Source organism: Falco biarmicus, chromosome 10 (assembly GCF_023638135.1).
Source record: "Falco biarmicus isolate bFalBia1 chromosome 10, bFalBia1.pri, whole genome shotgun sequence".
Lineage (NCBI taxonomy): Eukaryota > Metazoa > Chordata > Aves > Falconiformes > Falconidae > Falco > Falco biarmicus.
In genome coordinates this window covers 15363160-15378217 of record NC_079297.1, presented here as the reverse complement: position 1 = coordinate 15378217, position 15058 = coordinate 15363160, and the positions used below count along the sequence as shown (strand labels likewise).

Sequence of the window (15058 nt, the reverse complement as noted above, 5' to 3'; positions counted from 1 at the left end):
AACTTCTGTAGTGCAATAGTTAAAGGTATACTTATTAAAGAAGCAAGAAGGGTGATGCTCTTGGGGGAAGCAGATCAGCCGGTGCTGACGTTGTGCAGTGGGCAGGTTGGGGGGTCTGCACGGGGTGAAGCCCCACAGCCACCTCTGAGCAGGTCCCTGCAGCTGTTTAGATGTTTGTTTTGAATTCTTGTCTGTTCTTTCAGCCCGGGCAAAAGGTGGAAGGGGAAATCCAAGAGCTGGGTGAAGGCTGGGAGCGGTAAAATGTTAGTAAGATAGTCCACTCTGAATATCTCTGCCTGGGGAGAACTGCAGCTTACTGCTTATGCCACTGGAGGGAAACCACAGCATGGGACATGCCTTGGAACACCTTAATGATGGCTTTGGCTTTGCCTGATGGAATTTTATCTGCTATGGGCTGCAAAAATGCCCTCAGATCCAGCAAGACTCAATGAAATACTTAAAAGGTATGTGTGATTTGCTGGGGAAAACTTTTTTTTTTTCCCCCCAGCTGTGCTTTTTACTTGCCACCAGAGTTGTTTTAGTTCTGAAGGCTGCGCCTACATGGGAATGCTCTGTTGCTAGTCGGGGCAGAGGAACTATGTGAATATCTTTGTGCCTTCAAGAGATTCATAAATTCCTCCTTGTCCTCTTCAGCAGTCGGATCATCTTGCTGAAGAGATTTACGGTTGTGTGCCTTCGCTGGCTCCGCCTGCCCCAAAAGCTCTGCAGCAACAGTGTCCCCACCAGCGCATCTGCTGCCTGCAGATGGGATTGATCTGGAGCTGCTCTGGTTTTGTTGCTGCTTTCTGATGCAGCGGGTCTCGTCTGGGTCCCTGCTGTCAGCATGGCTCGGGCAGGACAGATGGGTGCTGACGGGTGCTGACAGGTGCTGGTGATGGGAGAGCATCCAGCCTGCAGGGGGTTGTCCTTGTCTGCAGCTTAGCCACTCATCACTTCAGTTGTAATAATGAAAAAAGTTTAATGATTCTGTTGTTCCTGACCGATCTTGGAGAGGTTTCCTGAAAAGCTACGCCCATCAGCTAAAAGAAGGTGAGCTGCTGCAGCCCTGACCGGTGGTGAGCAAATGGGTTTTTACGTGGTGGTGTCCTTCAGGTTTTACCATAAACCCCGAGGAACTCCTCTTGTGGGAGAGCACAGCTACAAGCCTGAGGGTAGGTCTCGGGGCACCTACCCTTGTAGATCACTTGGTGTCAGTAAATAGCAGCCCCTCACCTGCTGGAGGGTGTTTATGCCAGGGCTTCCAGCTCATCCTCGCCTGGCTCGCCTGGCTCGTGGCAGATGCCCAGAGCGATGTTATCTGGCCTGGGATCAGAGCTCTGGCCCTTCCCCTTCCCAGTTTTCCCACCTCTGCCTGGTAACTGGACACTCTGACTTGCACATTCCCCATGGCAGGTTGCTCAAGAACCGCTTCTCGCAAAGGACGGCGCGTTCCCACTCCCCACCATCCAAAGAGCTGCTACTGAATCTTCCCCGACCCCAGTGTGGTCCCCCTGAACGTGCTGGGAGTGCTGCTCCCCCTGCCCTGCCCCAGCTGCTTCCCAGGAACGGGGGTCTCCAGGAAGCAGCTGCCAGGATGGGACGTACCACCAAGTCATCTTGAAACTGGTTGAAATTACGAGAAGGAGAGACAGAGAGAGATCTTGATTTGTGAAGGCCAGAAAGTGAAAATGATAATTTTTTCAGAAAAATCTGTGTTGCTATAACAAGTGATTAGAGGAACTAATCCAAAGTGCTGAATGCCTGGGGAGATGAAAACTGATTGTGGACACTCCTTGCTGATTTTTGGGAAGCAAATGACACATGAGTTACAGATCATGAAGGAAGTAGATACTAATCTCTTTTTATTGTCCATGCAGTACTGAGCTATGACTATACCTGGAATATGGTCTCCAGTTTTACTGGTGTGTCACTGAAAAAACTTTCCTTGCTTTTTTTTTCCCAAATAAATCTGGAAGGATTTGGGAAGAGACCAAATTAACAAAGCAACTCTTCTATCAGGAAAGAGATGAACTGTGTCTTTGCCTGGAGAAGTGGCTGCCGACAAAGCAAGGAATTTCTTTGCTTTTCAGATTTTTCTCTAAATATTAGTGACAAACCCTGATTTTGCAAGAGTGGTTTTGAAGAGGGGTGTTGCTGGACACCCTGAAACTCTCAGAAGTGTGAAAACAACGCCCTGTGTGGGGAAGTGAGTCGGAGCCATGAGAATACGATGCCGAATTCCTTTCCTAAGCTACCTCCACAGGCCAGAGAATCAGTAGTAAGTCAAGCTGTTGTTCTCCAGTGATCCGGCAGTGCCGCCGTTAACCCGTTCGGGGGAGTCGTTGGGCCAGCAAAAGCACCGATGGGAAAAGGTTAACGGAAGGTCATTGTTCTACCAGACTCTTATTTCCCCAAAAGGCAGAGGTTGCCTGGGGAAGCCCTTTCTGCCCCATTAACATGGTATTTCACTCTCCAGGAACCAGTCTAACCAACTGTGGTCCTTGTTATGTTCAGAAGTCGCTGACGATAATGAGCTGCAGGCGGTGAGGGGCTGCGTACCTGATCCCTGGCATATCGCACCCACCCGGCAGCTGCCGTGGCGGGTACAGGGACCACCAGAAGGTGCCACCTCTCTTCACATCCTAGATCCTGTGGATTCCTGATGCGCTACCAGGTGTGGGCAGGTGTTCCTGGTGGGGGTTGGTTCAATGTGAGCAGAATACTGAGGGAGACAGGGAAGAAATGAAGCCAGTCAGAGAAACTCTTTTCGGGTAAGCCTTTTACAAACATCGCAGTGTGACTGTTCATCGCTTCAACCGACTCACAGGTTTGCAAAAGTCGTAAGTGACCTGATTTCTGTTGCAATTACTTGGAAAAGTCTAGATGTGTCAGCAAGAAGGCTGATAACAGGCCTGAAGCACCATGTGAAATCTACGGTAGGAAAACTGAGATCAGCTTCCCGGACAGGAGAGCTCGTTTTAACCCGCCAGCTGGGCAAGCCGTGCTGCGGGGCTTCGTGCTCGATTCACACCGGTGGTGAGTTTCACCCAGAAGAAATATCCTCAGGATGATGTGCCTCTGTCCCAGGGGAGTGCTGGGAGATTAACTGATACATTTAATTACTGGGATGATGCATACTGATGAAGCAAAACCCCAGCAGGCCTTGGCTCAGGGATTATGTCAAAAGCTGTTAGAAATCATCAGGATTATGCTGGAGAGCTGCAAATGATTGAGATAAACCAACAGTAAAATTAAAAACTTTCCAAGCAGCCTGTGAAAATCAGCCCATCACCTGATCGGTGTAGGTGCAAAGAGAGGCAGCCCAGGCCGTGCTGTCGGAACAGGACACTGAGCCCTTGGGCTCCAGCTGGAGCCTGTTCTTTAAGTTTATAGAGGTTTTTTTCTTTAACCATGTTGGGTAGAAACTGATCTGGCTGGAAGGAGCTTTGGATTCCTTCTGACCATCAGGGTTTCCTTCTCCTGCTGGGTAGCAGAAAACTGGATTTGATTTTCTTTGTAAGTTGTGTGTTTAGCTCTTGTAGGTTCAAGCTTTAACAGCGTTAAGAATAAAGTCCAGGAGATCCACCATCTGCAGGTCCAGTGCCCAGCTGGAGCAGGGGGGCTCATTCTGGTGCTGAGGAGGCAAATGCTCAGATGTTTGTTCTCTAGTGATACACAAAATGGTTTGGCTGCTGCCTCCTGAGGGGGAAAACCACGGCCTCTCACCTCCTGCCTACGGGTCCTCCGCGCTTCTGGAGGCTTTGCTACCCAACAGAGCCGCGGGTGTGCATGGAATGGGAGATGCTTGAGAAAAATGCAAATCGTGACAGCTGCTGGAGAAGCTTGTGTAATAATGTTGGGCTGCTTATAAAAAGCCTGTATTCCTTGTGGACAGCTGCATTCCCAAGTGGAATACCTTTTGTACAGCTCAAACAATGGTGGGAAACTTGTTCAGAGCTCCTGCACGGGCAGGCGAGGGTACCGAGCGCCGCTGCTTTCGGAGGCAGCAGCTGGTTCCTCTTCCTTGGAGGTCTTCAGAGCAGACCACAAAGCCTGACCTGAGAGCAGCAAAGCTATAAACAGCAGTTCCACAGAAAATTGCTCGTGAGAGGGTGTTTTAAGACCCTCCACGTGACGATGCTTGACAAGTTGTGCACATTCAGTGTGTTTATGGACCAGCTACTGTTTCCAGACTGGTGTCTCACGTGCTTCCGTTCAGAGCGAGCGAGGCTTTGCCGCCTGGTGTGTATTGTCCCTATTTTGTCTTGCAGGGCGGTACAGGTGGTGGTGCTTTACTGGTATAAAACCTACCAACTGGTTTTCTTCTTAGTCACTAGCTCAGCATGCCAGGCCAGGGATGGCAGAGCCCTGCCGAGTACGGGGGGCGAGGGGGGGTCCTGCATTGACAGGCGTGTAGTACAGCACCCATCAGAGCTCCCAGCTGAGTGCTCTGTGCGTTAGGGGGTGATCTGTACGTAGCTGTGTTTTCTTCTCTTGCATTGATTGGGAAGTTTAAAAACAAGGAAAAAAACCTGAACTTTTTTTTTGGCTAGCTGTTTGGAATTGGTTGCAGCTTTCCCCTTCTCTGCCTTGTGGCACAGCTCCTGCTAGGTGAGATGGTGCCTGGAAGGAAAGGGGGAGGCAGGGGTTTAGGTACAGTGTGTGCTGTGCTCTTTGTGGGCCCAGCCAGGAGCAATCCTGCTCCTACCCCAAAGAGTAGGTACGTCCTGTGGTTTCTTCCTTCCTGCTGTGCGTTCAGTGCGGAGGCGGAGCGGGTACAGCTGGAGCCTCCGCTCCAGCCTCTGCCTTCCCAGCATGTAAAGCACTTTGCAGGGGTGCCCTGGGCTTTTCTCGCCTTCAGAGGGAATCTGGCAAGGCGAGGCAGAAGGACAAAGCACCCGAGCCTGATGTGTTTGGCCAGGGCGGTGCAGAAGAGTAGGCATTGGGACACGCGTTCCCAGGGCTCGGCCGAGCCCTGTGCCTGTCCGGCTGAGTTCGCATTCCACCGAAATCCTTGAGGTCCAACCCTTGGGGCTAAGTGTCACCTGTAAGCTATTTAAATATCAGCTCCCTCGGCCGCTGGACGTTATCCCAGTAAAGGTAACCCCGAGTGTTTCGGTGTTATGGTTGGGGTTAGCGTGGTCCTCAGTGCTGCTGGAGGGGGGGCTGAAGCTCTGAGCTGGCTGCAAGAGCCCTGGGCTGCTCCAGCGGGCTGCTGCCCTCGCAGCACTGGGGGGGTCCCATAGTGCCCTGGAGCTGGAACAGCCCCACGGTGCCGGTTTCGCTGTTCAGAGCCACGGCGAGAATATTTCTGGGGACAGACTGTGCCCCTGAGAGTGTGAGACCAGTGCTGGTACGGGGAAGCTGTCTAACGTTTACAGCCAGGGAACAGCGCCTTCGCGGGGGAATTTCCCTGCCCTTCCCCAGCCCCAAAAAATTAAATATATACATATTTATATAAACCCCAGCCCTCACACCCCTCGGCAAAGCTTGTGGCTGCGCAGATCCCACCTGCCTCCTTCCTCTGCGCAGGTAAAGGTGCGCCGGGAGCCTGATCCTGCCCCCCACAAGCAGAAAGCGGGAGCGGGGGCAGTGCGGGGGGGAGGGGGCCGGGGGGGGGGGGGGCGGGGGGCCGGGGGCCGCTTGCGCAAGAGGAGTCGGTCTTTCCTGGGGCCGGGGCTATAAGATGCTGCCCGGGGAGGGGAAGGGCGCAGCGCGGGGCGGTGAGTGCCGGGGATGCGGGGCGGGCAGCCGCTCCCGGGCGGTGGATGGGGAGGGATAGGAGGGCAGCCGCTCCCCGGGGATGGATGGGTTGGGGAGGGACGGAGGCCTCAGCTGCTCCCCACCGCCTCGTTCACTCCCGCTGCCCCCCCCCCCCCCCCTCCTGGCCGCGGGTCCCACCTATTGCCGGGCTGGGGGTGACCGTCCCCCCCCGGGTGCTTACGCACGTCGGGGCGCCGAGTGCGTCAGGAGCGCGGCCGCTGTAAGGCTCGGTCAGGTTCTGCCCCTGGGCTGGGGAGAACCAGCACCTCCCTCGGGGGAAGGGCTCTCTGGAAAGCAGATGAGCAGTCCCCCTTTCCTGACAGCCCGTACCTATCGCTTTCTCTTTCTGCTCTGAAGCTGGACGGCTGGATTGGCACCGCTGCTACAGGGAGGAGCCGCCGCCCAGGGACCCTCTGGCCCCCAGGTCTCTGATCACGGCGCTTGGAAGCCCTCGGTGCTATGCTACCCTGCCACGTGCCGGATTCAAGGCATCCATCCAAGGTAAGGTACGGTCCGCTCCTGAGGCCGGGTGCGCGTACTTCGGAAAGGAAAGGGAGGCTGAGCCAGAGCCCGGGGTTCCTCAGTCCTGTACCCAGCAGCTGGGTTTCCAGAACAGTTTAGAGTTCCTACGGCACGTGCCTACTTACTTGCTGGTTTGGAAAACTTGTCCTCTGTTTCTTGATCTGCAGAGGTCTTTCCTACCCCAGGTGGTGGGGAAGCAGATGGGGTGGAGAGGAGGGGCATGTGCTGGAGCTGCTTTTAGTACTAAAGAGAGAAACAGGGTTCCGAAGGCATCAGAAAACGGGTTCGAGCAGCATCGTTTGGGAAGGATGCTTGTCACCTGGGATGGCAAGTGGAGGGCAGTGGGGGGGAGGTACGTGGGGGGCAGCAGCTGGTCCCCGGTACCACTGTATTGCTTTACCCCTGGGGCTGGAGGGTGCGTGAGGTGGAAGAATAATTTCTTGCATCTAGAAAGGTAACAAATTGTCTAACACAGCAGCCTCATTTGCTGCTTCTGCCTCTGCGAGGGGATGAGCTAAGGGCTCTTTGTGCTATCTCTGCTGCAGTGGATGTTTGCCCCTCTCCTCTTTTTCCTGGCTGAGCTTGGCTGCAGCGCCCAACCCACCTACCAGTGGAAGGATGCTGTGACGAACGAGAAGCTCACCTGCCAGCAGTGCCCGCCGGGGACCTTTGTGGCACAGCACTGCACCAGGGACAGGCAGACGGTGTGCAAACCCTGTCCGGATTTGCACTACACGCAGTACTGGAACTACCTGGAGAAGTGCCGGTACTGTAACGTTATCTGCGAGGAGAAGCAGGTGGAGGTGCAGCAGTGCAATTCCACCCACAACCGCGTTTGTCAGTGCCAGGAGGGCTACTACTCGGAGTTGGAGTTCTGCATCCGGCACTCTGAGTGTCCACCAGGCTCCGGTGTAGAGAAACTGGGTGAGTACCATAGCCAGGCAGCTGTGGCAGTGGGGTGCATGCTCCTGAGGCTCTTGTCACATCCCAAAAGCTCCACTGGAGCTAAAAATTGAGGCGTGATACAGCAGCCGATGATTGCCTGTAGCCTGAGCTCCCTTTTTGCTCACCAGCACAGTGCCATCCTTAACGGTCTCTGAAACTGCTCCTAGCTTCTTCTCCAGGGAGTGACTTGTTTGGGTTTTCCCTCCCACTTTCACTTTGAAAGCCTTTGCAGTCCCCCAGCACCACGCTTAGATGGGATGCAGCAGCCCCAGCGTCCCCGTGCAGCCGCTCGCCCTGCCGGGGTCCCAGCTCATGGGAAAGTCCGAGCAGCTCCAGCTCCTCTGACAGCTCCTTCTTCCAGGCAGGTAGTCGGGGAGTGGGGAATGCTAATTATCTGGACTGAAAAACACCACTAATGATTTAAGAGCAGGGCTGGTGAATGTGTGTAGCTCTGGGGTTACATTCTGCGGTTTTTATTGAGTAATTTGTTTTGAATACAGCCTCTCCATGAAAGGCATACGTAGACAGGATCCAGACCCATAAAATCAGCCTCGTTTCGATTTACCTCTGGGGGAGATTCACAAGCCCAAGACTCTGTCCCTGGCAAGATTTAAGTCACGAGAGGTTTTAGGGACGTTTATTTTTCCATTGTTTCCCTAGCACAGATTTGCCTGGTCATTCATTTAGTTGCCCCCATTTGTGTGTGTGTGTGTGTGCAAACTTTCTAAAAATACAAGTTGCCTACGAGCAGGTTTGTGCCTCGCTCTCCCCTGAATCAGCTCGGACCAGGCTCTGCCTGGAGACAACACCTGGGTGTAATAAACCAGCATGGGCAGCATCAGCAAAAACAGCGTTATCTTGTTTCATGCTTTGAAGTGTGGAGGCTTTGAAGTCTTCCCATGTGCAGCACAGAAGAGCTCCAGGCTCGTGGGCCAGAGGAGAAATAATTTGTCTGCAGCTGATGCTGATGGCTGAGGTTTGGGGTTTAATTTTTCTATAGGACGTGACAGTTACCAAATGCAGTAGTGCAGCCAAAGGGGAACTAGGTCTTGAAGCAATGCGGGGAAAGCCCTTTGAAATGAAACATCACATTTGGCTGGATTGTTGGCTGTAGGACTGATGAGCCATGTGAGCAAGCTGGGGCGTTTGAGGAGAAGCTGGTATTTTTGTTATTATTTACTTGTTACAAATGGTTTCTTGTGCGGGGAATGACAGCACCCCAGCTCAGGTGTCTGAACCCCACAGCAAGGACCGAGCGTCCAGCACGAGCGGGCAGAGCCCTGGGGCTGTGAGCGTTTGTGTGCGGACGGGGACGATGTGACCCTGTGGTCGGGGGCTGTGGGCAGACCTCGCTGCCTTTCGGGCTGGGCAGGTGCCTTGGCCCATGTGCGGCTCCTCGGGGGACACAGGCTAGTTTGGATTTCCCATTCGCAAATACCAGCTCAGGTGTTGGTGTCATCAGCCGGGCTGGCTGGGACTTCTGGCAGTAAAGCCAAAGCGATGGCCTAAAGTGGGTTGTGATAAGGCAGAAAGCTCGTTCTTAAGTGGACAGGTGAAGAGGAGATGGAAAGGCACGTGGAATTTGCTACCGTCAGGGCCATTCCCTCTTCTCCCTGGCAACGTGTGAGACAGCCCGGTGCAATCTCACTCGTGTGGCACTGTCCCTGTGAAACAGCGACAGGTCTGGCCCGGAGCCGGGGTGGGGAAGCTGCAGCACTGCAGAAGCGAGCGTTGCTTTCACCTTCTCAGTGACTTTTACTTTCACTTGGCCAGGAGCCTCCTGACTCCGCTCTGAATCAAAGGGCTGGTTTGGCACCCAGCTTAGCCATCATCCCAGCTTGGCTCGTGTCTCCTACTCAGGAGGTGGCCTTTTTTCAGTAGCAGATGAGATCTCCTCTTGTGTCTGGAGGCTGGTGGCAATTTATCAGCATGTGCCAAACGCTTCAGTTTGGGAGATGACCGGGGAAAGCATTGCTGTTCGTCCTACAAGAAGACACATGCTTCCCAGGGGAGCTGCAGGCAGTGATCGTTTCCAAAACATCACCCTCACCCTCAGATGGTGTCTGGCACTCTCTGCTCTGCCAGCATTGTCCCCAGCTCCTGCCCCCTTGCCAGCTTGTCACTGCAGCTGATGGTCCCCTTGCCTCCCCGTGCGCAGGTACCCCCTTTGAGGACACCCAGTGCCGCGCCTGCCCTCGCGGCTTCTTCTCTTCCTCCAACTCCAGCACCAAGCCGTGCCAGCCGCACCAGGACTGCGAGCAGCAGGGGAAGGTGACCAACGTGCAGGGCAACCAGTACCACGACACCCTCTGCACCTCCTGCGCGCCATGGAGGAGGAACAGCACACAGGAACCAGGTGAGCTGCAGCTCCGCGGGCAGAGCGGGAGGATGCTGGTACCATGATGCTGCCAGGGTGAGAGCGACCCTTCTGGTGACTTTTTCCTACTTAGATGCAAAATGAGGTGAAATAGCTTGTAAAAGAACAGAGCTATCCATAATTAATTATAATTGTGGATAAATAGCCTGTCTGCCTCCCTCCCCCTCCAGGGTCAGTCTTGTAGGGCAAGGGCAGGGTGCAGGGCTTAATCAGTGAGCACCGCTCAGCCAGAGCCCGTGCAGGCTCCTTGCTCAGACAGAACAAAGAGCTGGCAGTGAAATCCTGGGGTAGTTTTTACAAGGGCATGGGATAACTGGGGGATATCAGGACACAAGGACAGTTTTGGCAGCCGTTCGGCTGTAACTGATAGCTCACGGTGATAATCAGTAGCTGGTAATCAAGTTAGCAGATGCAACGTGAAGGGCTGAGCCACCCAGCCAGGCTCCTGGCATGCCTCCTGCGCTCGCTTCTCCCGGGCTTTCAGCCTGTTTTCCAGGAAGCTTTCATTGGAGCCGCAGCCTTGTATCGTGCAGGTTGAACGGAGCAGAGGCCAAGGCTCATCACCTGAGAGTAAGGGTTTGACCTGTTAGGTGAAAAAGTAGAAACAGGTGTCAACTGTGTCACAGTGATAGCGCAAATACAGCGCTGAGCTTGGCAGGGGCTTGGCAGGAGCCGCCAGCGGGCACAGCTCATAGGATCACAGAACACCACATTGGAAGGGACCTCAGGGATCATCTGTCGTGGAAAAAGCACAGGGCAAAGGAGCAGGGGAGATGATGGGCTGGTGCCAGGGCTGCTTTGTAACACGCAACCCAACCGATCTGGGAATGAGAAAGACTGAAGACCATCTCAAGGGCCTGACACCAGCCGCAGTGCGGCAGGCAGCTGGTTCCAGCCACCTGCTCTACCCTGAGCATCCAGCCAATATACACAGGAGAAAAATTCAATGTGACTGATCTGGGTGGCAGTGAACCTGCACCCTTGAACTTCAACCAACCAACCAACCAAACCCCAGTCACAGAGCCATAGAACAGCCCAGGCTGGAAGGGACTTTGAAAATTCATCTGGCCCAACCGTTTATGGGAAGGGGAACCTGGGTGAGGTTACCCAGCACCATGCCCAGCCATAAGCCGGAAACCTCCCACGATGGGGTCTCCACTGCATCCCTGGGGAGGTTGTTCCAGTATTAAAAAAAAAAAAAAAAAAAAAAGTCTTTCTTCCATCAAGATGGTGCTTGATAGAAAGATAGATAGATAGAAATAAAATAGATAGAAATAAAATCTCCTTCTCCACGGCGATGGAGTGAGGAGGCTGTTTTCCCCGGCAGCGTGCATGAGGAGCTCTTGCCTTTCCCTCCCCTGGTGCCTCCAGCGCAGGGCATTTTGCATTTCTCCTTCACATAGCCTGACTCACGCACCAGCTCCCTGCCAGGAGCGTGATCCTGCCAGCACGAGGGGATGGAAAGTTCTGTCATCAGTGGGACACGGTCCCAGGGAGAGGGGGTGGCCAGATGAGAGCACACACGTGTGCTGCCGCTCGGAAGGCAACGACACCCCCGGCGAGACCGGCCTTTCAGCTATTTATAGAGCGAGAGGCGCCCAGTGGAGCCCAGAGGGGTTTTTAACTCCAGCTCGTCATGATCTCACAGGGGAGGCGTGCAGGCACCTGCCGGCTGTGGCGATGGCAGCAGCAGAGCAACTCAGTAAAACCTCCAAGGGATGGAGACTGGGCAAGGGAGCCTGACCCACCCCATGATAACCGGTGAAACCGTCCCAGTTTACCGTGGTGTGAAACTGGGCTAGTCTCTCCCTGTTTGAGTAATCGTTTGACCTTGGAGTCTTGAAAATTCTTTCTGATTTCATTCCTTAGGCTGGATGTACTCCAGCAGTGCTTTAACCAGCTGGGATGAGGTCTGTCCAAAAGTCCTGATCCGGGCTGTGCTTGAAGCTGGTCCTGTCCCAAAAGGTGAAAATCTGCATGGGAAAACAAAAAAAACTTTCAGGAAAAATAACATGTGTAAATATTTACTGCAACTACTTCAGATTTTTCTGGAGTTTCCCTCTTTTTCTACTCCCTGATAGGGAGGAATATGGGAAAGGTATATTTATTGTTTTTCAAAATGACAGGAAGTTTTAACCATTGTTTTCTAACTGCTCCCTATAGGATGGGCTGCTGCTGGAAAATTCAGCCTGCGGTGAGGGCTGGACCCAGCCTTGCAGGGCAGTTAGCTGGCCAGTTAGCAATGCTGTATCTGGTGCTTTCCTCCCTTCTTCCTTCCAACCTCGCTTTTTCCACTTGCAAAATGCTTACTCTGACCTGCTTGTGCCACCACCACCAGCCGGTAGCGCCAGCCGGCTGGCCTCCCTTCCCCCTTAGGCAAAGGATGTGCCCACCGCAAGGCAAACGCTGCCGCATCCTTGGGCAGGGACCGGTGCTCTGCCTGGGCGCCGTGCGTGGGCAGAGCTGGGCAGGTGGCCCCCAGCTCCTGGTCATGGATGTGCGTGGCCATGTGAGAGCTAAAATGCCCTCGCCACTCTGGAAGATGGCTTGTGAGAGGTTTCCCATCAGGCTCACTGGGCTGGGACCCCCGGCCCGAGCTGTGGCCCGAGAGCAGTGCCCAGGTGAGGACAATGTCATAAAATCATAGAATAGTTTGGATTGGAAGGGACCTTAACGTCCATCCCCCCTGCAATGAGCGGGGACATCTTCAACTCAACCGGGTTGCTCAGGGCCTCGTCCCACCTGACCTTGAATGTTTCCAGGGATGGGGCATCAACCACCCCTCTGTGCAGATGTCCCATGGAGAGGCTCGGTAGGGCTGTGACCTGCTTTCCTGATGTCCCATGGTCACCTTTCCTCTAACCTCTGGGCGGTTTTCTCCCACCGGCTCTAGGAGACGACGAGTGTGAGCAAGCCATGATTGATTTTGTGGCGTACCAGAACATCCCCCCCCGAAAGCTGAAGCGCCTGCAGCAAATCCTGGAGCGCTCGCCGAAGAAGCAGGCGCTGGGGAGCAAGGCAGCCAGCCAGGAGAAGTTCAGGGCTTTCCTCACCAACCTGAAAGGGGATCACTATGAGGTCAGCAGGCAGCTGCTGGTCGCCCTGCGAGCCACCAAGCTGCACTCCATCGAGGAGAAGGTCCGCCAGCGCTTCCTCCTGCAATGAGAACACAAAGTGAACTTTTCGGGTGGTTTTTGGTTTGTTTTTTCTTCTGTGGCTTGATTAATTTATTAATCTTTCTAAACCTAACTTGAAGCATTAGAGATGAGCGATGGGTCAGAGTTAAGCCGTGCGGGGGCAGATGTGGTGGGTCCCACTCGGGTGCGGCTGGGTCGCTGCCTCTGGGTGGGATGCGGTGGGCAGCAGCATCCCTGCGCCAGTGGCCGGGCCGGCTCCTGGCAGCTCGCTGGGTGCTGGGCTGCTGATGTACAGCGGACACAAAGGTCAATATGTTATCAGAAGAGAAACATGTGGCCAGCGTCATTTTTTTTCTGGGGAAGAACCCAGCTCCCTCCTTTTAGAAAACTGTCTGGCTTTGTTTTAAACTGTGTGGGTTTGGTTTTGCTGGGGTTGGTTTTTTAGTTATTTAACAGTATTTCAGAGGATTCCCTTGCGTTTGTTAGCACACTTTTGTTTTGAGAAAGGCGTTTCCTGCTGAGACACGTGGGGTGAAGGATGCCCCTAAGTCACCGTTGCAGCTGGCTTTAGATTTATTTCTAAACTACCTGGTTTTGTATCATTTGTGAGAGATGTTTTCTAAAGAAACAAAAGATGTTATTTTATTATACAACTTCCTGTCACCAGAGTCCTTTCCTAATCTCATTTGGAGGAGAAAGGTAGTGTTGCAAGTCCCAGACCAACATCTGACTCCACTTACCCTTGCCCAGTTTTTGCACGTGCTTCACCCCACCATCACACGTCAGCCACCCACACGACACAACGGCTGCGGGCGAGCGGGGTGTTGCCTGTCTGCGCTGGGATTTGCTGCCCACACAGCCAGAGTGAAGGTCACATCTCTTGGGTTGACCCAACTGTGTCACCCTGAGACTCTGGTCTGTCCCCAGACCTGAGCAGATGCTGCAGCAAATGAAGAGGTGCTTCGTCAGCCAAGAGCTGTGCCTGCGGGCGCTCCTGCTGACTGCAGGCAGGGCTGGTTTTAAACCTTGTAGGTGCCACTTAGGGAAGTCGATAAGTGACACTCTCAGGCATTTTCCAGCCTGTGGCAATGATGACACAGAGCCTACATTTTCTGCCTTGGATGAGTTAGGCTTTTTTATAGCTCGCCAGGAATAGTTTGTGGTTCAAAAGAGGAATATTTCCCCCCACCGAGGAGCTGTTAAAAGCACTCTGAGAACATGTGCTACGTGGAAGTGCCCCCACCCTTCCTTCATGAGAGGAAATCTGGCATAACCAAGTACAGGAGGGAAATTTGACCTCCCCTTGCTGCCCACAGACACATCCTGGGCTATCCCTGCTGCAATAATGAGCTGTTCACCCCAGCCAGGCTGGATGGGCAGGGCTGGCCCTGCAGCACCACTTGCCCTTTTGCTGCTCCAGAGCCCCTGTGTGCCTGCTCACACCAGCCTGGCGCTGCAGACTCGCAGCTGGGCATCCCAGACTTGCAACCGTCTCACCCCAGTTTGGGGCTCAGCAATGAAGCCGTTCAGTGATGCTGATGTTGTCCTGGGTCAGTTCAGCCAGGGACAAAGAGAAGCAAATGGCTCAAAAGCAGGAGAGGGGACCTCTCGCTCCCACCCCTGCACCGAGCCAGACTGATCCTGGCAGCCCCTGCGCAGCTTTGCCAAGCCTGGCCTTGAAATCCTACAGGGGGGCTGCACAAGGGGCCGTAACTCCCCTTTCCAAGGCTCAGTTATCGCTGTTATCACTCAGTTATCACTGATAACTGTCTAATCTCAGCCCTAGTGAGCTGCTTTATTCCAGGGGGCTGCAGCTCCATCCCCAGGCATGATTTACTCCGAGCCCCTTGCCAGTAGGAAAGCGCCGATGGCACAGTCCATGAGCCATGGACAAAGAGGGTTTCCATCAGAGTAACGTGAGAAACAAAGCACTGCTGCAGCGCAGCACTTTTCCGCGAGGCAGCGTGCGAGGCAGGGCACCCAGCACTGGCAGGTCGAAGGCTGGAGCAGCCGGAGCCTCCGGCGTTGGCTGCGGCTCCACAGGGGATTCCCGTCCTGGCTGCGCTGCAGTTAGTCCTGGTGCTGCGCTAAGGATTTGGTGCCCTTGGTCTAAAGGAGAATGGGAACGGGGGGTTGATAGTGTGGGAGCTGCCTCCTGTGCTTTGTCCGTATCACCCTGGCTTCTTCAAACATGTATTCACCATGAGAGTCAGCAGGGGGAAGGAGGCAAAAGGAGAATATTATCGGCAAGAATCTGATAGTCATTATCTTGGACGCTGGTTTAGTTGGGTGATTTTTCCAAAGAAAAGAGGTG

At 54.0% G+C, this 15058-nt stretch overlaps 1 protein-coding gene across 2 annotated transcripts; it reads left to right on the top strand.

The window, feature by feature from the left end:
- The first annotated feature begins 5852 nt into the window (after positions 1-5852).
- On the top strand, positions 5853-13397 carry TNFRSF6B (TNF receptor superfamily member 6b). Of its 2 annotated transcripts, none has more exons than XM_056353863.1 (4): positions 5853-6269; positions 6831-7209; positions 9389-9586; positions 12501-13397. In XM_056353863.1, the coding sequence occupies exons 2-4, from the start codon at positions 6834-6836 to the stop codon at positions 12770-12772; spliced, it is 846 nt and encodes a 281-aa protein (XP_056209838.1). In that variant the 5' UTR covers positions 5853-6269; positions 6831-6833; the 3' UTR covers positions 12773-13397. The 2 variants fall into 2 exon arrangements, with proteins under 2 accessions (XP_056209838.1, XP_056209837.1); XM_056353862.1 differs by having other exon boundaries at positions 5854-6264.
- Positions 13398-15058: the final 1661 nt, after the last annotated feature.

Coding starts and splice junctions, on each gene's coding strand:
- TNFRSF6B (XM_056353862.1), top strand. CDS start 6,223: ATGCTACCCTGCCACGTGCCGGATTCAAGGCATCCATCCAAG. Junction 6,265..6,830: donor ATTCAAGGCATCCATCCAAG/GTAAGGTACGGT, acceptor TCTCTGCTGCAG/TGGATGTTTGCCCCTCTCCT. Junction 7,210..9,388: donor CTCCGGTGTAGAGAAACTGG/GTGAGTACCATA, acceptor CCCCGTGCGCAG/GTACCCCCTTTGAGGACACC.